Source organism: Cygnus atratus, chromosome 7 (genome assembly GCF_013377495.2).
Source record: "Cygnus atratus isolate AKBS03 ecotype Queensland, Australia chromosome 7, CAtr_DNAZoo_HiC_assembly, whole genome shotgun sequence".
NCBI classification, from domain to species: Eukaryota; Metazoa; Chordata; class Aves; order Anseriformes; family Anatidae; genus Cygnus; species Cygnus atratus.
Genome location: NC_066368.1, coordinates 10,584,366 through 10,609,923, shown reverse-complemented (window position 1 = coordinate 10,609,923; position 25,558 = coordinate 10,584,366). Strand labels below are relative to the sequence as shown.

The following is a 25,558-nucleotide window of genomic DNA, read 5'->3' as shown; positions in this document are numbered from 1 at the left end:
GCTATTTGGGCAGTGTTTACACAAAGTGAAGGTTCCCACAGCAGTGCTAAGTCAGCTGCCTTGTGTGTAGGTAATATTTTCTGTTCCTGCCTTTGTTTCTAGATATGCGATTAGAGCGTTATTATTCTTACCGTTGTGTATCTCAACACATAAAGGAAGGCCACTGTAATATGTTCCAATGCTAAATTTTTGGCTTTTATTCATTTTGATTTTCACTTTTGATTTTATCCTTGTTTTCTATTCTGTTTCTGCCTTCAGTGTTTCCAGGCTCCATGAAGCTAGTGAGAGTGAGATTGTTGAACCTTGCCATTTGAAACTGTCCAGCCTAGCAGGGATGAGCCTCTGCACTGGGTGCTCTTCCACACTTTTGTTTTGGTCTGCTGTGTTAAATAACTAGATAATAGCATTGTTTAATCAGTGATTACCTTACTGCTCACTGTGTTATTGTGAGGCTTGATTGTTTCTAAGGACTGTTAGGCTCGTCTGAAGCAAAATGGTTTACTAGTATAACTTGTGACTCAATGAATAACTCTGTTAGTTGACATTGCAAATGAGGATACATTTGCTGAATGTAGGATATTTATAATTCAATTTAGAAAGAAGGAGAAACATGAGAAGATAATACTCTAGTAGGGGTGAGTGTGTGGTAGGAGACCATTTTAGAAAGCCAATGGATATCTACCCAGTGTTCTGCTTAGGTGCTCCGATCTGTACGTTCACTCGCTGCTACTCCTACGCAAAAGGACACAGGGAGAAAAGAAAGTACTCAGCTTTTCAAGGGGGACCTTGTAAGCACAGCAAACAATGTAAAATATGAATTTGAGGATAGCTATGAGGAAGGATTACAAAATGATAGGAAAGCCCATGAAAAAATAGTTTTTCTTTCTTTGTTTGCAGAAATAAATGTTCTCTGGTTTTGGTTTGCATCTATTGTTATTCTGTAAAATAATATTTGAAATAATTCTGCCATTGATCTATGGATTTGTACCATTTACAGACTTTTTAAAAATAATCAGTGATTTGGGTTTTTTTTAGATTTTTCAATTTGCTTCCATAATTTTGTCTGAATCTTGGACTTCATTACTTGAGAATTTAAACAATCCTGTCTTATTATATTATAATATAGCCTGTCTTGCTGTTTACTTATTGCATTGCTGAAATTCTTTTTTTTTTTTGAAGGTTCTTATATTGTCAAACAATCTCCTAAAAAAACTTCCCCATGGAATCGGAAATCTACGGAAACTCCGAGAGTTGGATCTAGAGGAAAACAAACTGGAATCCTTGCCAAATGAAATAGCTTACCTCAAGGATCTGCAGGTGAAACAATAATTGGCAGAGATAAACATCTTATATCCTTTATTTACACCATACTGTTTTAATTACAGCTAGTTTGGTGAGGGAAACTATTCTGGATGGATATAGAACCAAAAGTTAAGAATCTTTCACAACTTCCTCCCCAATCTGCCCCCACTAGTTCTTCCCCAGATTCATCAGCTGATTTCGAACAAACAAATTTTAAAGAGCTTTACTGTGGTGCACCGTGAGTACGATACTACAACAGGAATAGCTTCTGTGGTTTCAGTCATGTTCATGAAAACTTTTATGTTTAGGATGGAAAGCGTGTGTTTTAATATTATGTACTGTTATATTTTTGTTATGTTTAGTGATGCCTAGTAGAGTTCTGAAATGTTGAGATGTAGAAATTTTTTGTTCAAATGCTGGAGATAGAAACCACCATGTTATCAGCCATGTATCTTGTTTTTTGCTGTTATTTTAAGGCACAAGTTAACTTTTAAAAATGTGTTTTTTCCTTAGAAATTGGTTCTGACTAATAATCAGTTGACCACCCTTCCAAGAGGTATTGGTCACCTTACCAATCTAACGCACCTTGGGCTTGGAGAGAATCTTCTCACACACCTTCCTGAGGAAATTGGTAAGACCTATTTTTTTGATTGTTTTATGCAGTGTGGCTGAGCAAAAGTAGTTACTGACACAGAAGATAGGCATCTACTGTGCTCACAAGTAGAGATACAAAATTCATGCGAAACTTCCAGATATACACAACCTGATGTGAAAGATGTGCCACTGAAAAAGCACTATAAGTGTATGATACTTATCTCGCCTCAGCAAGCTGTAGTGAAATGAATGGTCTAGCTTTTTTGAGTTGTTCTGCAGAGAGCTGCCAAATGCACGCTAACTTGGAATGGTGAGATGCCATTTATCCTCAAATTCTTCCACAAGCTGCATGCTATTGATCACCTCATAAAAGTATTCTTTTTCTTGGAAAGAGGTCAGTGTTAGAAAATACACAAGTCCTTTTCCAATTCCATGGTGTAGGTAAAAACCTTGTGCCCCTTGTGCCTTGTGTAAGGTGTAGACAGCTGAAGCAAATGTTTCTGATGATAGTTCCTCTGCACACACTTCTTTTTCTAAAGCATCATGCTGTATTTCACCTTGAGGAGATAAGAAAAGTAAGCAAGGAGATCTACAGAAAGCAGGGGAGAAATAGAATTATTCTTTCTGTTTACTTGAGACATCCTGCCCTGGCTGCTACTCTTTCTCTCAAGGGGGAATGAAATACTTTGTTAGATTATAGAAGAAGTGTATGGTGTGAAAGATGGGAAGGTGGGGTGTGTTGTAAGGAGGACTTGTATGTTTTGAGTGTATTTCAAAAGTATATATTCCTGTGGCACATTACAGTTACCACTTCAGGTCTGTAATAAATAGGTTGTGTAAAAGGTAGGGTATAGATATTTTATTAGAGATAATAGATACCTAGAGCATGAGTAGTTTCTAGGCCCTTCTAATTTGAGTTATTCAATGTTGACTGCAATTTCAAAGTGCTAAGCTGAACAGTTAAGGTAAAATCACAATCAGTTGTTTTATTCTCTGTATTCTCAGTTGCTCTCTGAGGGAGATGTTGTAATCACTATTTTCATGGGAAAACTAATGTAGATGTGGCTCTGGTTTAGATAATGGTGAAAAGAAAACTTGCAGTTTAGAAGTTTACATGAGAAACTGACTCTAGATTTTATATTGTGAAGAGTCTCCAAGTGGACTAAGAGCTCCTGTCTAAAAGTTAAAAATTGCATGAACCAAACCATACCTCTTTGTATTATTTTATTTTAACCAGGTACACTGGAGAATCTGGAAGAACTGTATTTGAATGACAACCCCAATCTGCACAGCCTTCCCTTTGAGCTGGCTCTTTGCAGCAAACTGTCAATAATGAGTATTGAGAACTGCCCGCTCAGCCACCTTCCACCTCAGATTGTTGCAGGAGGACCCTCCTTCATCATTCAGTTCCTAAAAATGCAGGGACCATACCGTGCCATGGTCTGATGCTAATCGGATTGTCCAATACACTGTACAAAATACAAACTGCATTAATGTTGTAATTGTCTGCATATGTATATATAATATAATATAATATATGTGGTTTATATTATATTATATATATATAAATATATAAATAATATAAAAAGGCGAATTTAAGACTGCATTATGTGTTTCTGCTAATAGAGGAATCATAGCCATTTAGATTTTTTTTATTCTGTAAAAATGCTTGTCTAAGTTTTCTTTGCTGAATTTGATGGATGGATGTCTGAGTAATCTGGAAATGCCATTTCATTTAAAGCAATTGCCAATGAACTCAAATTTAAGGGACAAAAATAGTTTTGCTTAGATTTACTTTCAGTTAAGAGAAACATGTAACCTTTATATAATGAACTTTTCTGTTTTACTCCCTCTTTTTTTTGTGTCAAAGCCTGAAAGGGTCATGTGTCCTGAGGTTGGGATTTTCTTTTAACTTATTTTGAGATTTGAAGCAAATGGTGTTTTTATATTGTTTACAGTCAGAGTAAATCACTGGATTTTGTTTTATTTTGATTTGCTCTGTTTTAATCAATCATATCTAGAATTTGTATGCCTCTGCTGATGAATTTTTATCAACTGGTTTGTATACTAAAGACATATTCTCATCAGAACAACTGGCAGGTGAAAAGGATGCAGTCAAAACAAAAAGAAAAGGAAGAAAAAAAAAAAAGCTTGAATTCTAAGTCTTGCTTCCCTGAGTTATCAGTTGCAGGCATAACATATCTGAACTGAGCCTTTTGCGGTTGGTCTTTTCTAGCACAAGTAAACCTTTTCAGATTGGTAAAATCATTGAGTATCCTCAGTGAAGAGCGGTTTTCATGTTGTGAAGTAACTATTCCATGAGGTCTAACAGAACAGTTAAGTGGCAAGGAAATAATATATATGTACATTTTTATTACAATGTTGAGTCATAAACTACAACAGGCAATTTTAAGGATTCCTTCTAGTCCTTGTACAATAAATGAATGTGTCTTACTTTTAAACACTGCAATATATGTAAGTTTTAAGGTTGGTTAACAATGTACTATGGTTTTATATCTTGACTTGCCTTGTACCTCCTTCCATTATGGAACTTCTGTGTCCAAGCACAATATCTTCACACTGTGCTGTTTTGCTGCTGAACTAAATGCACTTTTCCCCACAGCTGGGGCACTTGCTTCAAAATATTCAGTTCAGTATCTTGATTATTCTTTTTTAACTTCATCCTATCTGTTTCAGTATTAAACTGATCTATTAAAAAAGAGGCACCTTTTTCATTTGTGCATAGATGTTGATAGCTCAAGAGAAACACTGTAAGTAGTGGACATTCAGTTTTATCACGACTTTCTTGGTTGCTCAAAAGGCAGAAGATGCTTCAGGGAAATATACACTATTGCTGCACTTGCAGGGCCAGTTGTCCTTTTCCAGGAGGGCAGGAGCTTGAGGTGGTTGCATTCCACGTTTACTGAAGAGCTGTCCAGTCTGTAATCATTGGAGTTGCTGCTGGGGTAGCGTGGCTTAGAGGACTGTATCTTTTGAACAAAATAAAATCAGCCAATGCCATGAGAAATCTATTTCACATGCAGAAGCTTGGGGAATGTTATTTCTGGCTTTCAGGCATTCTTTCTTATGTATATTGCCTTGATCTATTTTTTTTTGGCATTGCATTCTGTTTTGTCTTACATCTTTTCATTAACAAGGAGTAAGTTTTAAATGGAAGGCAGGTGGAGATATAAAACCTTAGAGGGCTTAAACATGCTGTAAAACTATTGTAGATGTCACTGGATTTTACTAAGTAATTTTTTTTTCTTTCTCACATGTTCTCTCTCTGCCCCCTCCCCCTTTTTTTTTTTTTTTTTACATCTACTGTAGCTTTTCAGTTTAGACTTTAGTTTATAAAAGGCTGTTTTCTTACGGTTCTGCCTGAAGTTAATCTTTCTCAGCATTAAGGTGTTAAAATATGAAGATGCAGAAGTGCATATTTTCAAGACTGTAATCTAATTTCTGAATATACTGCTAAACCCGTATTTGTGCCCTCAGGTCACTAGGGGAAACTGGTTTGGGTAATATGGTTCCTTAAAACTAAAGTGGCGACCCCTTGTGTTTTAAAGCATCTTGGTCTCATTCCCTGTCTGCTTCTCAATCCCATTTTTATAAGAGCTGACGGGATTTAATTTGTTTAGTTTGTAAATATGTTGATTATTCACCTTGTTAAGGTACACGGTTAATGACTGTATGATTGGAGCTGACCCTCTCTCACATAAGTTCTTGTGGAGAAGTTGGCTACCAAAATAGCGCTCGTTACACTCGCTTAAAAACAAAGTATTCTTTTCATTACACTTATAGGAATAAATAAAGCTATGCTTTAATTCATTACTATATTAAAAACAGGATATTTTTTCAAACTATCTTTGTACTAGTATGGTTGTTGCAGTGCCAGATAATCCTGAACCCTGTTTTAGAAGTTTAATTTTATACATTCTGAGGTGAGTGCTTATTTTTTCAGTGTCTCAAGAGAGATTTGAATAAAAGCAGTGTGAGAGAAGTTCTGGTACAAGAGAAATTAAGTCAGAAAAAAATGAAGTTCTTAAAAGTAGCCTAAAGTTTAGATATTAAATGTGTGGCATGGCTTAGGAGTATGTGCATATAGATCTCTGTATGCACATACGGGGATTTATATCCAGATCTATTCACAGATCCATATAAATCCAGCTGTTTTGACCATTCAGAACAGTCTTATATCCTGACATAAGACTTCTGCATTTGTCAGGATGCTGGACTGTTAACTGGTGCAGTTTCTAAATTGTATTTAATGCCTGATGACATTCAGTTGGACACATGCTGGTTTATAAACATTTAAGTATTTTGTTGGGCCTGATCAATTAAAGTATGAATGGAAATAACTTCATCCTGACAAGTGTATGTATACGTACATACATACATGTATATGCGTATCTATATGTGTATGAAAGCGTAGACAAGGTGGTGAAATGAACTCTTTAGGGCTCCTTTCAAATAAGGATGGGAAACAGGCGATTCCCAGATACTCACAATAAATATTCTAAATCTTCCTTGCCCTACTGTTATCTTCAAAATAATTTACGAGGGTTATTGAGAAGTGTGACAATCTTTACTCTGGGTGAAAATCATGACCTTTATTGCTTGCCCATGGACAAAATGTCAATTTTGTATGTCTGCCTATGTACATAAAAAAAAAAAGTGCATATACATATGGTCTATAAAGACACTGTCCTGAATCACGCCTTGACTTCACAGAAGCTGAGTTACTGTACTATAGACTATACGGTATTATGGAACTTTGATAAGGTCTAAAGCAGATTAGGGATTTGTTAAATAACGAAAAGAAGCTTTAAATGCTATCGTGACTCATTTTGGTCACATCTTGCATTTAAATTTGCTAAATAGAAAGTTGGTAATTATTCTCTGCAAAAATACTTCCTTTAGTATAACTAATATAAAGCTATTGAAGTTATATCTCTGGCTATCCCATATTTAATTTCCTAAACAAATTTGTCTAGTAAAAATGCAGTGGAAGTGCTGCATGTAAAGGTGGGGTCACAAAGTTATGTGATTGGCACTTCGTAGTTTGTCAGATGCTATTGGACACTTCTAAATTCATGCCCACTTTTTAGAAAGAGATTCGTGCTGTAGAATATTTGCTTCAGTGCCTCTTCTGGATTTTAGGTTTTCTCTGCGATTTTGTCCATCTTTTGCTGATGTTGTGTGAGTGCATGTTCAGACTTCTTGAAGGTCGTGTTTGTACATGATTTAGTAAAGTAGTACTCAGACTGGCTGGCTGGTTAGCACTTAAACCCGTTGTGTCACCTGAAATTCAAACATCTCCAATCTTGGGAGTTGGAAAAGTACTTTTTATTTAAAAATTAGAAAACTTTATCAGAGCTTTTTTTTTTTTTTTCAATTTAAATTTCTGAATCAGTGCAAACTCGTGGCTGGGGAGTCTTCGTATCTGGATACAACAAAGAATTTTCATATAGTCAGTATCACACCTCAGTTGTATCAAATTAGCACGCCAGAATAGCTTCTAATTAGATCTGCAGTTGGCAGTAATTTGCCCAACACGAACTTCAAGGCACAATAAGGACAATTACAAACAAATGATAGTATCTGCAAGCGGTTTTTGTTTTTATGCTGGCAAAGATCAGAAAATTATGTTTAGTATTCTGATGTTTAGGTCTTAACCAGGACTGCGCAGGACTTTTGCTGTGGAAAAATACCAGACCACACTAATTTTGTGGTTACAAGCTAAACAAGAGTGTAAACAGTCTACAAAAATGTACTTTTAATCTGAATTATTGTAATGTTGATTGTTATGTCTATATAAAAGATTGCCTTGCTTTTTTATAAGAGTCATTCTGTATCAATGCATTCGTTATAAATAGTATATTTGTAAATGAGCTGCCACTGAGTCTTTTGAAAGTTTTCTAGTATTTATAGTCTAACACGAGCTGGATGTAAGTCATACTTTTGCAGTACCCCAAATTATCAAGAACTGCCTTCTTGTTATATACTTGTCACTCTTGAAAAGATGTGTTTTTCAAGTAAAATACAGATTTTTCATGTATAGCAATTACAGGAAACTTCAGAGTTGCTTGACAGTAACTACTGTACTCAAAAGAGACGTGTAAATTGCACACCTTCATAAAGCAAATGTTGGTAAAATATTTTGCTTTCATTTTCTTGCAGTACAGTAAGGCATAAAGTAAAACAACAACAAAAAACTTTGAAAGGGAGAATGTCTTAGATTTTAGTGCAAAATGCATTTCAGCAACAACAAGAAACTTGAAGTAGGTACAGAATTGTGCTGCCTGCAAGAACGTCATCTGCATTTAAACTTGGGATGTACAAGGCAGTGTTTCCAAGCTGACCTGACAGCTCTGAAGTGCTATCCTTTAGCTCTGGGAAGCTCCCTAGGATAGATGCTGTTTCGAGAAGGTCATGGCTTGCATCATGTCCTACAAACAAAAACGTGCTGATATCCTTTGAAATCCTAATATAGAGGCCACAGCAGTTCAGATACGGTGTTGAGGAGGGCACTGAAGCACTTGCTGCGGTAGCATGGATGCGATCAAACCGCCCCGTGGTCTGTCTCTGAGCTGAGGACATCCCTGTTAGCATCGGTGGCCTAGCGACCTGAACGCAGCAACTCTAAGGGATTTGCAGTTGTACCACGAGGGCAGCTGTGCTGTGCCACGGTGCTGGCCACGTACCATCCTTCCCCATCTCATGGTGCTGAGTAGCAGACGTGTAAGGACAGCAGCAGGGACTGCAGCTCCTCTGGCACCCTGCCCCGGAGCTCACCCGCCGAGTCTGAAGGGCTCGCCATGCGGGAAGCAGCATCGGCATCATGGCATTGAGTAGCCCTTGATAGATTTGGTAAATTCACAGAAGTGCTTTTTTCTTTCTCTCTTTCTTTCTTTTTTTTTTTTTCCTCCTAAATCTATTTGTACTTCTGGCCTCTGCAACATCCTGTGTCTAATAATTCTGCAATATGATTATGTGCTGGGTGAAAAAGGACTTCCTTCTGTTTGTTTCAAACCACACCACCTTATTTCATTTGGTGACTCCCAGTTCTTATATTCTGAGATATTTATCAAGAATCTCTTTCCTGTTCATCTGCTTTTTACTATTCTTGAGGGCTTTTCATAAAGGGGAGGGTTTTTTTTCCTCAAGTCATAGAGCTCTGCCTTTTTTATCTTCAAACAAAACCTCTTCCATTCTGGGGTAGTTCTTGTTGCCTTTCTCTGTAGTTTTCTAGCCCTGCTCTGACTTTTTTTTCCCTAATTCATGGCTTTCAGCAGGCTATTTTGTTCTTTGCCTTCTAGTTTGTGAAATAAAGGTACAGCTGTCATGAAAAACTGAAGCTGAGTGGGGGATAAAGTGTAGTGCTAAATTTCAGTGGAGAATAATTTTACTCCAAACCGATCAGATTGGGATTTAGATTTCGGAGGCAAGCCACCCACTGCAATAACAAATTGTTTCCTCTGATTAGCTGTAACACTGATTCTCGTTGTCTCTTGCAAATAGATTTGAGAGACAAAATTGGTGTTAAACTTTACTGTGTGCGAGTGTACTGATTTTAAATAATGCCAGAACTTAAAACGCTATCTTTGTGCTAGCAGGAGTGCATGGTTTTAGAAGGTAGGACTTTTGAATATTTCAGCTGCCCGTTTTAAACAGCCCAAGCGTAACATTTTCTGAAAATATTGGGAAATTTCTAGTGTTATTGTTTCTTTTTTTTTTTTAGTTGCAGATCAACGCTGCCCTGGTTGGCTTTGATTTTCCCCAGGGGGCCCCTGCCTGCCACGGGCACTTTCTGTTCAGATGCTTTAAAGGAACATCCCCAGATGAGCCTGGCCTCGGAAGAAGGCTTCATCTGAGTGAGAAGTGAAGAGCGTGCCTGTTCCCGGCACCCTGTGTCCTAAAGCCTGTATTAAGGCCTCGAAAATGTACAGGTGGCGTTTTGGGTACCCGGTGAGACAAATGGGTTGTGTTTTGGTGTAGTTAACCCAGCCTCAAGTGCTTCTGGACCCTGAGTCTCCCAACACTGCTGTCCAGTGGCAGGTCCTCACTCACATAGTGCGCGTTGAGGTGTTTGGTGTGCAAATACTGTATGAAACCTGGACCTGAGGCAGCTTTATAGATTATAGCTAGTGCTTTGAGTTGGAGGTGGTGGCAAGAGCGGCCTATGCCAGAGAAAAAGGTGTTAAAGAGCTGGAGATGGCTAGCTTGGATACAATTAGAAGAGACAGAGTGCCTTGAAAGCTAATTTGTTTTGGTTTTGCAAGCCATCAGTCAAATAAAATACATCATCTCTTCGTACAAGCCCTGCCTCACTTAGGCTTGTAAGAGTGGGAGATAATTTGATTACCAAGATCAAATGATGATGTTTTAGAGGAGGAGCCATCTGGAGCATTCGAGTGAGCAGCTGGCGGCCTGGGCTGCACGGTTAATTGTCTGACTGTGCCTTGCAACTATTTTTCCACTGCAAAACCTTTTAAAAGTCTTTAGAGATCAATCTACCCCACTGCTCTGAATAAGATGCTATCTGCAAAATTGCACACTTGTTCCCTTTTAAAAGGGAAAGAAAAAAATCGTTCCCTTTTAAAAGCTCTTTCCACATCACCATCTCTCTCTCTTTTTTTTTTCTTTTTTTCCTGTTGGTAAAGTATTTCTTTGTTAAAACTCATGATGAATCCTTAATTTGCTGTAACCTGGTAGTTGCTTCACTTGACCTCGTCGCTGCTTGTTGTCCCGTGTTGTTACAGTTGTGGGGCCTCAAATGATGGCCAAACTTTGTCTGGATAGTTTTAATAGAAGTGCACTTTTTTCAAGAAATTCTTAAAACGCGTGGATGGGATGAGAGCAGCAGAATCATGCACGAAAAGGAAGGGCTTTTCCAGCAGTGCTTGCTTTTACCTTACCAGCTTCTTCGGTGCCACTTGTGGTGTCGTCATCTCACCTCCCATCGCTCCTTCTCCAGATTTCCCACGTGTTGCAGCAAGCCTGGTGTCTTGGCCCAGTGCTTTCCATGCTGTGCTGAGTGGAAGTAAGTGGAGAAGGGCAGGGGGGGAGAGAGGGGGGAAAAAAAAAAGTGGGTACCCAGCGGTTTCTGGTCCATATACGTGCTGGTGCATCCTGATCCCCGTCTGAATTTGCTTCGTACCATCACACCCCCCTTTTCTCTAGAGCTGTTGCTGAATGGAGACACCAGGAGGAAAACAGGATTTGGGAACAGGTGGCTGGGAGGGAGGAAAATAAAAGATGGATTTGCTGCATCTGGCTCAGCCGTGTGTTGGTTTACTTTTCTGCTAGCTCCTTGTACACGTGATTTATGGAGTGCAGCTGGGTTTTTACGTGGTGTCCCGGAGCGAACCTGAGTCCCTGTGAAGGTTTTGATGTCTGAGCACTCACTGGATAAATGGCTTGGCCTGGGGTGTGTGCCGAGGCTTGGGGAGGAATGAATTTTGATTAAGTAATTCTGCGGCTGATCTTTGCTCCAAACCTGTCAGGAACAAGGATGAATGTCTTAGTTCCTGAAGTGACACAGAGCGCTAAGCAGCCCTGAAAGGGCTCTGAAATGGGTGTAATACTTAGTAATACTCATCGCTTCTGCTGGGGAAAACCTCCACCCTCCCACAATTAAATCTTTTGTGAAATATTAATGAGAAAATGATATTTTCATTTCACACAGACATTTAGTTCCCCAGAAATGTAAATAAAGAGATTTTCTTAAGGTATGTGTTAAAGCTACCGTGACTGCTCCTTGCCACTGCTGTCTTTAGCTCAGCTTAAGGACAATTAAGAGTGGGTCGTGGTGGGGGAGCAGTGGTGGTTTTCAGCTCCAGAGGACTTGGTTGGCTTGATGCCCAAGACCTGGGAGCCCTCTTGAGTGGCCCCGAGCCTGGTTCGTGGCTGGATGGAGAACCCCACGCTGGCTGCTGTGTGGCCAACGTGTCCCCAAAATGGCTTCGCAGGGCTGTTGGTTATAGCCAGCTGAAATCCACGATGTGCTGCCTTTCTGAGGATTTGGGGGCTATTTCCAGCCTGGCTGAAACGAAAGGGTGTTGCTGAGTCCTGATTTCGGTTACTCTGCTCTCCTGTCAGTGCATCTGATTGCATTTGGGACCGTGCCTCCGGTAACGCTTGGGTGCCGCCTGGCAATTTCCACTTCTTTGTGGCTGTGACCCAGCAAATTGCTTGGACTCTACAAGTGGAAAGCGGATTTCAGGGAGGGTTCAACGCTCCCTATCTGTGGGGGAGCTCAGGCATTTCCCACCATGGCTGCCTTCCCTGTCCATCCTGCCCTTCGTTTAACTCACACTGGCGGGCTGAACAGTGGGGCTGTCAGAGGAGATCACTCCTTTCCCTCTTCCTGGCTGCGGTGTCCATCAGTTGCTCCCCGAGGGGCAGAGGTGACGGTGGCACCGGTGCTGCCGGGAGCGCTGACCTGCTGCAGGCTCTGTCTGAGTGCCGAGGCGGAGCCCTGGCGGGGGAATTCGCTGGCGCTGCCCTGTGCAGGGCTGGAAATTACTTCCCAGGAAAAAGCGAAGAGAGTTTGTTTGTAGCAGCAGAGGTTTGTGTTTGACGTTATGTGCTTGGTTTTCTGTGGTGCTTCAGTGCAAGGCATGGATTGTTTTGCTCGTGAGTTCTGTCTGGTGCAAATTTCCCTTGCTACGTGTGGTGTTTCAAGGGAAAAGGAAAACCAGAATCAAAAAAGCACAAGTGGGGATGCATTATGCCTCTGCTCTCAGCATCCAGTGTGACAGCCTGCCTCCTCTAAGTGCCTTATCCTGGTTACACAGCACCGCCCTCGGTGTAGTATTCCCAGATAGGATAAATGGTTCTTGGGGAGAGAGCTATTGCGTGTTGCTGAAAAGCAGGTCATAGTGCCGAATAAGCAAATAAATCAGAAGCTGGTGTTTAAACTTAATTTGAGCCTCTCAGGAAAAAAAAAAAAAAAAAAAAAAAAAAAAGTACCTTGTAATCCGTACAGAGTTAATTGTATTGTAGACAAGGAGGGGATGGCCGCAGTCACGATGATGGATTTCCCTCTGCGGCACGTACAGGCAGCATCTGCAAACCAGCACCAGGATGGGAGCCCCAGCTTTGGAGAGAAGCAGCCTCCCTCGCGTGGCCGTCGGATGCTTCTGCCTGCCTGCCTGGCTCCCGACACTCCAGCAGGAAGGAAGGTGTTGTTGGACCAGGGGCAGCTGCCAGCGAGGTGCGAGCTTTCCTCGATGGGAGGGTTGCCCACGGCCTTGCTGGCACTGGGTGGGCTGCCCTTGCGGCTGTTGGGGCCAGGCGTGCTCCGTGTGGAGGTCGGGGCTGCTGCTGGGGGTGAGGGGGGCTCTTTGGGGGCACAGCGGCAGGACAGAGGGTCCTGAGGTGGTGGCCAGCCTAAATATCAGCCATTGTGGTTTAGGACTGGGAGACTTGAGCAGCTCTGGGTAGTGCCCTGTGCCCTTTGGCATCCTCCTCCCCGTCATTGCTTCTGTGGGAGAGTGGGAGCCCGGGGAGGGCTGCTGGGACGTGTCCTGCTGCTGGGACATGCTCCCAGGCACCTGTGGGGACACCAGGGAGAAGCTGGCACACAGAGGGGTCTCCTAGCAGATCCAGCCACGGCTTCTGGATGATTTCTCAGCGTTATTTGCTTTTGCCACTAGATGGTGAAGTAAGTAATAAGCGAGAACACCCAGAGTCTTGCTGTGCTCCCCAGCGGCCTCCCTCCTCGTGGAATCACGCCAGTGTGCTTTGCTTTCTGGGAACCCGGCAATTTCAGGCAATTATCCCCTGGATGCTTTATGTGGCTCGGCCTCTGAGCAGTGCTGCTGCCATGCCAAGCCCTTTGATCTCTAACTCCAGATTCACTCGGACAGGCCGAGCTGGGTTAAACACAGAGCAAGCCTGCCTGATGCTGGTGTGTGTGGAAAGCCATCTCAGAAAGCTTTCTGTGGGAGCTTGCTTGTTTAATGAAGAGGGGAGGATGACCCAGACCCCCTTCATGGTGACCTGAGCCTGCTGTGAGACCCACACCTTGCCGGGTGGGCACTGCAGGCCCCTGCCTTCACTGCTGCCTGCTGGGCCCTCTCTGTGCCCAGTCACTCGCGTTGCTGGCAGCTTTTCGGGGTTGGCACATGAGGGCACGGCTCAGCTGGGGCACTCTTAGGGAGGGAAACTTGCTGACTGCAGCCCTGGCCCCGAGGCAGCGTCGCTGTCAGGGCCTCAGACAGAGATGGTGAAGAACAGGGAGGGAAAAGGGCAGGGATGCGGTCGGGCCCCGGGGTGCGCAGCTTGAGCGAACGAGTTACAGCTTCCCAGCTGACTAATTGGACGTTAGCCTCTCCCAGTTGTGAAATTAAACACTTTAAAGCCAGGCAGCCTCAATTTTGCTTTAAACACGGGCCGGCTCTGCTGATGAAAGGTAACTTGCTGAGCTGCAAGAACCTGGACTGTTTTCATTCAGGGGAGGTTACAAGGGAAGGCAGCGGCACCCAGCTGTGCTCCTGGCTCCTCTCTGCCCGCCCGGGCCTGCCTGCCCTCCGAAAGGCAACTCTGGCCCAGGTGCCCTGCCACAGCCGGGCCCTTGGCCATGGGTCGGTGCTGGCTGGGAAAGCTGCCTGGTATGGGGTCTGCTCATGGTCTGTCGGGTTCGTGCTTCATCCCCTCTGTGCCCATTTTGACTGATGCATCCCGTGGGCAGATGGGGTGGGAGGCCGGGGGAGGGCCGGGGCTGGGGCTGGCCCCACAGCCCTTTGGTTGTGGCCACGCTGCAGGGCACAGCAAGGATGGAGGATTCCTGGGCGGGGGGGGTGGGGGGGGGAACTGGATAAAGAGGCTGTGTGAAAACCTGTGATCAGAATGAACTTGTATCTGTACCCACAGGTGCAACAGAGACAACACGAACTGTTGTTTCTCTCTCCACCCCTGGCATGAGGTGCCCAAGAGGTGTGCATCCTGCTCCTGAGGTGAGCCTTTAGCGGCACGGGGGCCACCACAGCACAAAGGAAGGGAAATGGTAACTGGGGGAGGCTCACGTGAGCGCCGTGCCTGTGCTCAGCCTCACCCCGCGCTGTGAGCTGTAGCACAGAAATGCTTCTCCTGGCTGTTGATTTAGGGCTGTGCAATCAAACCTGGCAGCTACAATCCTGCCAAACAGGGCAGGCAACCCCAGTGCAGCTGATGAGGAAACGCAAGCAGGGCTTTAAGGCTGTTTGTGAAAAAAATACTGAAGGAGCAGGTGGTCACAGAGGATCTGTCTCGCGCTGGTTTGGGCCAGACACGGGGCAGGGAAGATCTGCTAGGGTCGGTAATATTCAGCGTGCTCCTCTCCTCCCTGCCCAACACCCGACACCACGGCAGCGTCCCTCTGCTCGCCGGGGGATTAGGTGCGAGCGCAGGACACCGTTGCTGCTATCCCTTCCACGATGGTTTATTCAAATAACTCGGGAAAGTACATCCAGCAGCTGAGTCCAGACAAACTCCGTTGAAAAACACAGCTTCTGGGGAAGGCATCGCTGTCAGGTCGAGGAAAAGAGCTAAATCTACAGCTGCAGTGCAGTGGTGGATGGGGTAGGGGAGGTCTGTGGGTTTGAATGCACGTGCAGGGCCAAGTGCTTGGGTTCCCAGAGCAGCTGGTGGGGACAGATGGGTGGGTGGCCAGACCAGACACAGTTCTGATGATTTTTAAAAGTATTTATTATTATTATTATTATTATTATTATTATTATTTTAAAGAAGAAGAAGATGAATCATAGCACTTGCACTGCCTCCCTGGAAATGGATGGTGCATTTGCTGACATCGGTATTACAGGGCAGTGGCACTGTGATGTACCCAACCATGCCAGGTTTGCCTGCTGACGATCTTTGCCTCTTCTCTGATATTTTTTTTTCTATCTTTTTGGTGTGGCTTGGGTGCAGTTTGCTTGTCATGGGGAAAAGCTGTCCTTCTGGAAGCTAATAGGAGGGGCTATTTGGCCATTAGTCCACGGAGCATCCCAGGCCATGGGCTCTCAGTGCATTACCCCCAACAGAGCCTGGTTACTAAAGCAAACCTCCCTGCACAACACCCTGTTTTGACTTATTCAGACAAAGCCAGCAGCACAATCAAAACCCACAGCCACAACCAGGGCTTCCTGCCATGTGTATGCAAATATGGAGATCAGGGCGAGCGAGCGAAGCCCAGACCTCCAGCTCCCTGCTACAGCCCACACGGAGCTGCTTCCAGAAGTGTTTCTGCACCGTGGCTACTGCTTGCCCCTTTCCCCTGGTCCCCTGCTGGTCTGAATCCATCCTGTTTCCATCTCTGTTCCCATCCCCTGGTCGGCACGCGCTGCGGCCCATGCGGCAGGAGGACGAGCTGTGTGCTGGGCCCTCTCATCAGGCACTTGGTGGTGGGGTTTGAGCTGCAGAGACCTTGCCACTCACACCAGCGTTGTTAGCAGCTCGGATTCAGAAGCTGAGCATCTGGATGCAAATGCCGGGGGATTGATATAAAAAATTTATTTACTTTTTGTTTTTCTTTCCCCTGAAGCTTTTCTCTAGTCTTCCACAGGCTACAAATTCACAGTTCTTAGCAAATCCCAGGACTCTGAGTGCTGAGGCTTTATTACAAATTACCATAAAGTGCGGGATGAGCTCATAATACAGCATCCTGTAGGAGCTGCAGGCTGCTGTGGGGCATCCTAGGGGTGCTCGCCAGCCCTGGCATTCCCACCTGCCTGCCATGCAGAGCTATGGGACGGCCTGCAGAGGAGGTAGAGGGGAGATGTGACGTCGCTGAGACGCTTTGCAGGCAGCGCTGGGTGCTGCTGGGGCTCCAAAGGCGTCAATAATGTCACCAGGATGTCACACACATGGTTGTGGTGGTGATGCAAGGAAAGCGTGTTGATGTGCCAGGTTTCCTCTTGGAGATGAGCACAGCATGCTCCCAGCTGTCCCCAAGCTTCTGCTGGGGTGATTGGAAACCCCCACTGATCCCGTACCCAAGGGAGACCAAGCCCTGCTGTCGGAGACAGCGCCCCATGTCCTGCAGAGCACGCAGCACCCGGCGGCCAGCAGAAAGCAGAAGATGGCCCCAATGCCCAGCATCTCCTCGCCCCCTCCCTGGCCTTTCCACATACCCAGGTGAGTCCCTGTACCCTGTGTGTCCACACCTTCCCCTTGTTGTGAATTCAGTGGTTATAGCTCACGGCCACTCTGATGGTGACCCCTCCAACGTGCATGGAAAGGTGCATGCACATCATTTTGGGTTCAATGTACAGGTTTTAAGTCACTCCCCATGGATTGCCACCTTCCCAGGTGCACTGCACAGTGGGTCCCACAGTCCCCCACCTCTCCATCCTGTGCTAGGCCCAGAGGTTCTGCAGCTCCCTGACCCCGTTTTCCACCCCTGCTCTGTCTGCCGGGCATCGCCGCTCCTGGGCCTGGCTTATAACTGGCATGGTGCGGGGACGAAGCTGACAGGGCTTCCTCCATCTCGCAGAGCAAATCCGTTCATTGGCCCGAGCGCCCGGCGCGCCGATTAATTACCAGCTGCCTGGCTCTGGAGCACGGCGTGAGCATCGTTAGAGCCGGCTGAAAATGAGAGCGAGGAGCCCGTGAGGGTCAGAGCTGGAGCCCGTGTGCCGGGGGGGTGAGCGAGCTGTGTGCGGGGAGCTGGCATCCTTGGGGCCACCAGGTACGTCGCCTCTGCTTTCCGATCAGAAATGTCCCTTATTGCTGCTGCTGCAGCTGGGCAAAGCCTCCGGGCACCCCACGGGGCAGGTGTGGGGACCGGAGCCCCCTCCCATCCACATGCTTGAGGGGCTGGGGAGAAACAGCGGGGACAAGCCCCGGGGGGGGGGCTGCTGGGGCTCGGCCGTGGGCCGGGAGCTCCCGTGGGTGCCGCGGCCCCGGGGGCCGGAGCGTGCAGTGAGGCGCCGCGGCCAGCAGGTGCCACTGCCCCCCCGCGCTGCCCGCCGCCGCCCGGCCCCCCCCCGGCCCCCCCATCCCACCCCACCCGGAGCATCCCCACGGCACGGGGGGCGCACGGAGGGGCGGCGGCGGTGCCCCCCCCCCCCCCCCCCCGGGGCTCCCCGCGGGGACATTGGCTGCGGGGACCCCACGCGGGACGGGTCCGCAGCTGCCCCCCCCCGTGGGGGCGCACGAAGCCCCGTTGGGGGGGGGGGGGCGGCAGGAGCAGCCCCCCTCCCCCCCGTGTCCCCACCCCACGGAGGGAGCCGCGGCTCCGCAGCGGGGCGAGACCCCCGTGGGGTGGGCTGCGGGGAGGGGGGGGGGGAGCGGTGCGGAGCGGGACTGCGCTGCCCGGGGGGGGGGGGGGCGGGATTTGGGGATGGGGGGGGGGTGACAATAGGGTCGGGGGGCGGTGGGTGCGGATGGGGGTGAGCACAGGGGGCTGGTGTTGGGGGGGGGGGGGGGGGCCGAGCACGCGTGTGCGCGGCGTGTCCGTGTCCGTGTGCGCGCACCGGGGGCAGCTCCCTCCCCACGTGGGGCTGACGCGGCAGCCCCGGCCTGATCCGGGGCTATAAAGGGGCCGGCAGGCGGGCGAAGCACGGCAGCCGCCGCCGGCTGCAGCCCCGGCCCCGCTCCGCTTGCCCTCCGCCGGCAGCGCCCGGCATGAGCCGCGGCCCCCCGCGCCCCCCGAGCAGCCCCGGCCCCGGCCGCGGCGCCCTAGGAGCGCGGAGCCCTCCCCCCCCCCGCCCCGGAGCCCCCCCCCGGGTTGGGGCTGGGGGCGAAGGGCGAGGGCCGCCGAGCAGCCGGGGTTGATGTTTAACCGGGAGCGCCCGTTCACGGAGAGGGGCCACTTCTTCTCCTCCATGGAGTACCAGCGGCAGCTGGTGGAGGAGGAGGGCTACCCGCCTCCCGCGGCCAACGGGAGCTTCAACGACAGCGGGGCCGGGCCGGGATGGGGCACGCCGTACCCCCTGCACACCACCGTCACCCTCATCAGCCTGGCGGGCTTGCTCATGCTCTTCACCGTCTTCGGGAACGTCCTGGTCATCATCGCCGTCTTCACCAGCCGGGCGCTCAAGGCGCCCCAGAACCTCTTCCTGGTGTCTTTAGCCTCGGCCGACATCCTGGTGGCCACGCTGGTCATCCCCTTCTCCCTGGCGAACGAGGTGATGGGGTACTGGTACTTCGGCAAGGTGTGGTGTGAGATCTACCTGGCCTTGGACGTGCTCTTCTGCACCTCCTCCATCGTGCACTTGTGTGCCATCAGCCTGGACCGCTACTGGTCCATCACGCAAGCCATTGAGTACAACCTCAAGCGCACCCCGCGCCGCATCAAGTGCATCATCTTCATCGTCTGGGTCATCTCGGCCGTCATCTCCTTCCCACCACTCATCTCCATCGAGAAGAAGAGCGGGCAGCAGGCAGACCAGGGGGTCGCGGGGTGTAAGATCAATGACGAGAAGTGGTACATCATCTCCTCTAGCATCGGCTCCTTCTTTGCCCCCTGCCTCATCATGATCCTGGTCTACGTGCGCATCTATCAGATAGCCAAGAGGCGCACCAGGGTACCGCCGAACAAGCGGGCAGAGCGCCCTGAGAAGAAGCAGAACGGCTTGGCCGACAAGGAGGACCTGCCAGCCACAGTCCAGCTCAACGGGGAGAAAGCGGCCGGAGGTGGTGATGGGCAGGAGGGAGAGGTCAATGGCATAGACATGGAGGAGACCTCCTCCTCCGAGCACCAGGACAACAACCAGTCCAAGAAGTCAGAGAGACCGTCAAGGGGAAAGGCCAAGACTAAGCTGAGCCAGATTAAGCCTGGGGACAGTTTGCCCAGGAAGGTGGAGGAGGAGAGGACCACCAAAGGGTCCCGGTGGAGGGGCAGGCAGAACCGGGAGAAGCGCTTCACCTTTGTGCTGGCGGTGGTGATCGGTGTCTTTGTCATCTGCTGGTTCCCCTTCTTCTTCACCTACACGCTGACTGCCGTCTGCCAGAGCTGCTCCGTGCCCGACACCCTCTTCAAGTTCTTCTTCTGGTTCGGTTACTGCAATAGCTCCTTGAACCCCGTCATCTATACAATTTTCAACCACGACTTCAGGCGGGCCTTCAAAAGGATCCTCTGCAGGATAGAGAGGAAAAGGATTGTTTGAAGGACCCCCTGGTTTGGGCAGGACTAATCATTCAAGACTTTGTAGGAGTGTAAGGCATGGCTCCCTTGGGCTGTGCTTGCATGGGATGGTTTCCTTCAGCCTGTGAGCAGGAAACCCTCAAAACCTGAGACGAGCCTATCGACACGCCAGACAGCAGCAGCGAGGAGCAGCAGGCAAGTGGAAGTCCGAGCCGTGGCATTCGGCTTTCCAGGGGAGGATGGCTTTTGACTTGCTTGGTTTACTTTGTTAGTTTTTTTTTTTTTTTCTTTTGCCAGAGTCTCTCAGTGGATATTTTCATGACTGCTCAGTTTGACTCTTTAAAGACAAGCTCCGTGCAGCTCCATGAGATGAACAACAAAGAGGGAGTATGCCACCTCAGAGGTGTCGGCTTTTTATTTTGTTGTATTGTATATGTAATTAATATTAACCCCCCCCGTGTAAAGTACAGTATTGTATCCCTGAATCTGAATGTCTTAAGTTTTGTAAGGCAAGCAGCTTTGAAACTGTGAATGCTTTAATTTTCTTTGATACCTTAAAAGTCCCTCTCTTCGCACCCTCTGAAAACTTAAAACCACTGAAAAATTAGAGCCATTTCCCCTACCCATCAGTCTGACAACATTACCAAAATTTCCGATGTCTGTCCTGTTTTTATGTTTGTCTGTTTTTTTTTTTTTTTTTTTTTTTTTTTTTTTTTTAACTACAGAGCTTAGTATCACACATCTTGCCAGACTGGCTTTTTTCATTTTTTTTTCTTTTGGTGTCATACCTGATTGTATTTAATTTTTGTGTTGCCCGTGCTATGATACAGCTGAGCTGGGAACTTCCCAGCCGTTAGGAGGTAGAGCAGAGCCGAGGAGTGGTGGCTTTGTCATGCAGTCCTGGGGGGCTGCGAGGTGGGCTCCTTCTCACACCGTGTGAGGCTTGGGACCCAGCCAAGCTCCCAGCGAGTTAATCTTGCCTGATATTATACCACACTGCAGTGACGAAACGTGTTCAGCACTACCATGCTACTTCACCCACCTCCAACTGTAAATAGATAACATTTCATAGCAAATATCAGGGCTCTGTATATCATGCTATCTTGTTTGTATTGATTTTGTTTTTGATGTTTTAAATCCTGCTGGGTTTCCTGCAGAAGCAGAGGGGGTTTGTTTGCAGAGGTGGTTCCAACTTTCTGAATTAACGGAGGAGAGTTAAGTTTTTAATATGCCAGACTCACCTTTCCTAGGAAATACTGAAGCATCCCTCTTTCAGTCTTACACAGGGCAAAACCCTGAAATGGGAAACTTACTGACACTTTCCCCTGGATTTTATAATGTATTATTATTTTTTTTATTTAAAGAAATGTGTACATATTGTGAGATTGGAGCAGGAGAGAGAGTTATTACTGCTTTTACACTCCTTTCCTGAAATGTCTTTCAGCTTTTTCTGCTACAAAATAAAAATTAAAAAAAAATGAACAGAACAAATGTAACATCTTTGTGCCATGAAGAAATTTATGGAGAATACTGAAAGGAAAAAAAAATTCTTGATATATCACAGTAAATGCATTGGCAAGAGTTTAAATGTTATGAAAATAGCTTTATCAAGTGCTGACAAATCATAGAAATTGTTTGAGAAAGCCAAGTTTAAGTCTCTTGTATTGGATGAATTTGCCTTCTCTGGAATTTTGTGGTGCAAGGAAGAGACTTTAAAACAATACCTTTTTACTTTTGGAAGTGTTTTGTTGATTTTGCTCTCTCTTTGGCTTTGTAATTAACTCTGAGGGTGCCTGGCTGCATCCTGGGACCTGGAGAGCAATGTTTACATTCACTTGCATTTTCAGAGTTGAATCCTCAAGACGTGAGGAAAGCAAATAAATAAACTGTGCTTTACTGTAAAACAAACCAACAGAAAACACAAGCAGAAGTTGCTATAATGGATGATTATTTTTATTAAATAAAAGAGCGTTTACAGATCAAGTGTGAAAACCCTCTGAATAATCTGTTAGCTGTAATTTTTTTCTAGCCGTTCACCGATTCTCCGGCAGCTTTGGTCTTGACATTTTTTTTCAAGAGCGCGTTGGGAAAAGCACTGGCGGTTTCTGAAAGACGTTTTTACCCCAGGTAGGGAACAATGGCTTGCTTCATTGCACAAGGGCAGAATAACAAATGAGTCCTTGATGTTTCTTGTTCTTCCCCCCCCTTTTCATGCCACAGTAAGAGCATTCACGTGCTTCTTAAAGGAAAGAGGTTAGGTGTGATTTGCTCCTTGGAAATGCAGCCTGGCCCTCACTGGGAATGCCAGGCTGGTGCAGTTTTTGTAGCTCTTTTGTTGTTTTTTTTTGGTGATAATTAGGTTGCAGATGGGATTAGAAGTGCTTGGGGTGGAAGGCAGTACTCCTTTCTATATGCAGGAGTGTCCACCCGCCCAGCGTGGTGGCCTTTGCAGGCCAGGAGGGCTTGATGGAGGCAGGGTGTCCTGCTGTCCCCTCTGGTGGCCTTGGGGGGTTTTCCAAAGTAGACCCAGGGGAGATGTAGGGGTCGGTGCCTTCCTCATCCCTATGACTCTCTGCTGTCCTCATGTCCGAGTCTCCGGCACAGACAAAAGCATATTTTGGTGGGTTTGGGGGTGGGGGCTGTGGCTTTGACGGGCTGTTGGTGAAGCTGTGCACAACTGAAACATGGCTGATTATTCCTAGTTTTTCATCAAAGATAAAAGCAATGTTCCCAGTTTCCATCAAAGATAAAAGCAATGTGCTTTTGGGGTTGTGTCCCTCCCAATACCCCGTGTCCTCACAGTTCAGCCCAGCCCAATAAAATACCCCAGGGGCTATGTTAGGTGAGGACAGTGACTCCCTGCATCTGGCATGGAGCTGCCTGCCCGTCCCCGTGGCCAGTGTCTGAATTTCCACCGTCCTGCTGCCTTTGCCACCTTCTGACTCGTTTTTGTGTTTAATTTCCCTGAGCTGTTGGTCATTTTGGTTCTGGTCATTTTGGCCCAGCTCTGTCCTGGGCCCTTTCTGCCTGCTGAGGGGGGGCACGTCCGAGACACAGGGGCCTTGTGGGCTGTGTTGTGCTGGTTATGGGGTGAAGCCACTGCTCTTCTCCCTGTGTGGTGGTAAATGTTGAGGTAAACTTCCACACCTGCCCCACATCTTGCTGTGGGGCTGAGGCCCTGCAGCCCAGGCCCAGTCCCAGTGCCTGGCCCTTCGTTTTCCCTCTCCTAAATTCCTCCCTCAGTTTGGAGAAAGCGGCCTCAGCGCTCCGGCTCATTCCCATGCAAATGCCACATTATGGGATGTAATGAGCTGTGGTTGTTTTTTAATAACCTTTTATGTCGGGGCTGGAATGTTAACCGTGCGGGGGCAGAGAAGGTGCCAGCTCAGGGACATGGATGTGCGGCCATGAGGAGGAGGCCTGGCATGGCAAGTGTCCCCAGATGTCCCCATGTGTGATCTGCAGGAGCAGCAGGGTTGTCCTTGCAGAGCCTGATGACAGCCTGCTCAGGGCTTGTCCCTGACCCCTCATCCTGCTGGCATTCACATTTATTTCCGTGGGGTTTTGCCCCCATTCCCTGGGACACAAGGAGCTGGTCACACTGAGAGCCTTTTTCAGGGTGGTCCAAGGAGGGATGGGCTTGGCCCCAGTCACTCTGCTCACAGACCATGCGTTTTGCAGGCCTGGGGGAGCCCCTGTGGGTTTTACCCCATGTCCCTCAGCTGTGCCATGCTGTGGGTGTCCCCCCACCCAGCACCCCGTCGCCCAGGGCTTGGTGCCCCATGATGTCCCTCTTGGGTTGGGTGGCCGGCCCAGCAGTGGCGCAGCCTGGAGGCTCTCCTCAGCTGAGGCTCTCCGTGTTATTTTATTTCTGAAAATTCCCCGGTCTTTCACTGCTGGAAAAGTTCAAAGATTGCAGAGATTGCTCCTTGATTACAGCCAGTGCCCTGGCAGACAGCTCTGCGTGGAGCTGTGGCACTGCTTCTGCTCTGGACCTCACTGTGCAGCTGGTCTGTGGTAATGTCTCTGTGATGTGCCAGGTATCCGTAGCTGCTGCCACTGTGCCTTCCTTGCGGTGGTAGAAATGGAGTGAGGAGAGAGCAGGGTCAGCAGAGAGCATCGATCAGCTCACAAATGCTCCACGAGCAGATCCTGACCCCTCTGTGAACTGCGAGGGCTGTAGTCTGAGCCCCAGGAAGACAAGGTGAAATTACAGCTGTGGGGGAGTGCCTTAAATCATGTTTCCTCGGGTTGCACCGTGGCTCCTGAGCCTGGCCAGTCCCAGGGGCAGAGCACAGCAGAGACCCCTGTGTGGGCCCACGTAGGGGGTGGATGGCCACGTGGCCCAGCAGAGCCATGGCTTTGGGCTTCTCTGCGTGAGGAGGGAGCTGGGCCTAGGCACTTTATTTCTGCTGTGCAGTGCCCTGGTGATACAGAGACAGCTTTTGGTTTTTCTCCTACTTTTTGCCATTCCTGGATTTTCTGAACTGCCTTGACCTGAGCATGAGGTTTGTCTCAAGCAGAGGAGGAGACCTGCTGCTGTGGGGTACGGGATGGTGGGAGGTGTTGAATGGAAATGCTGATGTTTTAGCTGGTCGTTCAATATCCCTTCCTTCTCAGGGGACTTTCTTGGCATTTGAGCCATCTCACAGGAGTGCTGATTTCCCACAGGAGACCACCAGTGTGTGAGGCCAACATCTCATGGCCAGGCAGGTGGGTCGCAGCACGCAAAATCCAACAAAGCAATGTGAGGACAAACCAGAAAACAGAGCAAGAAGGCATCTCTTTCACTTGAGCAGAGGCATATATGTCTACCAGTAAAGGCATAAACTTGCTGGCTTAAACTGGCTTCAAACTGCTTAAGCTGGCTCTGGGATAGTCTGTCAGTGTGGTGGTCAGCTCCATATTGACCAGGTTAGGAGGCACCATCCATGCTGGGACGGGTCTGAGGTTCTGCTCTCCTGCCATGGCTCTGACAGTGGCCAGCAGCAGATTTTAGGGAACACGGAGGAGCAAGGACCCTTCCTGGGAGCCTTGGTGATCGATGGATCTTCAGGGACTTCGTGAGGCCGGTGGTGCCTTCTGCGCGAACAGAGAAATTCCACTAACATGTGTTTCCCTTCAGCAGTCCTCCGTGTCAGGAGGTCTGGATGGTTTTCAAAAATGTGTTTTGAGTTGAATGCAAGAGTTATGGGGTAAATGAGGTTCACCAGGAGTTGAGGTGAGCTGATCTAAACATCCCCACTTCCCTGTGTGCCATTCTTGCAGCATTTGGCCTGTATCGGTTCAGGCCCAGCCAGGGCATTGCAGTTGCAGGAGTAGCCCTGCAGTCCTCCAGAGCTATGTGACCTGCTTGCTGTAGGGTTTACTCCCAGAAATAAGAAACATTTGTTTTAAATCAAATTCTACGTGAGAGAATTGATTGCTCCTTTGCTGGTCGAAACACTTGTGCTTTGCTGGGCTGTGACTTTATGGCCTTTTTCCTCTTTGTTTTTCATTTGGTCTCCACAGAAAAAAAGAAAGACACCACTGGACATTTCTGACAAAATAATGCCTGCTGAAGGCTGCTTTGCCTTCAGCTGCATG

General features: G+C 47.5%; 2 protein-coding genes across 2 annotated transcripts in view; both read left to right on the top strand.

Moving 5' to 3' along the window:
* SHOC2 (SHOC2 leucine rich repeat scaffold protein) overlaps positions 1–6,425 on the top strand; it is a 65,641-nt gene extending 59,216 nt beyond the window's left edge. Inside the window, exons 7-9 of the mRNA XM_035547814.2 lie at positions 1,180–1,317; positions 1,816–1,933; positions 3,134–6,425. Coding sequence (XP_035403707.1) covers positions 1,180–1,317; positions 1,816–1,933; positions 3,134–3,342 — 465 coding nt within the window. The 3' untranslated portion in view covers positions 3,343–6,425. The remainder of the gene's footprint in view (positions 1–1,179; positions 1,318–1,815; positions 1,934–3,133) is intronic.
* Positions 6,426–18,659: 12,234 nt separating this feature from the next.
* On the top strand, positions 18,660–19,994 carry ADRA2A (adrenoceptor alpha 2A). Its single transcript, XM_035547830.1, has one exon. The coding sequence runs from the start codon at positions 18,660–18,662 to the stop codon at positions 19,992–19,994; it is 1,335 nt and encodes a 444-aa protein (XP_035403723.1).
* The last annotated feature ends 5,564 nt before the right edge of the window (positions 19,995–25,558 follow it).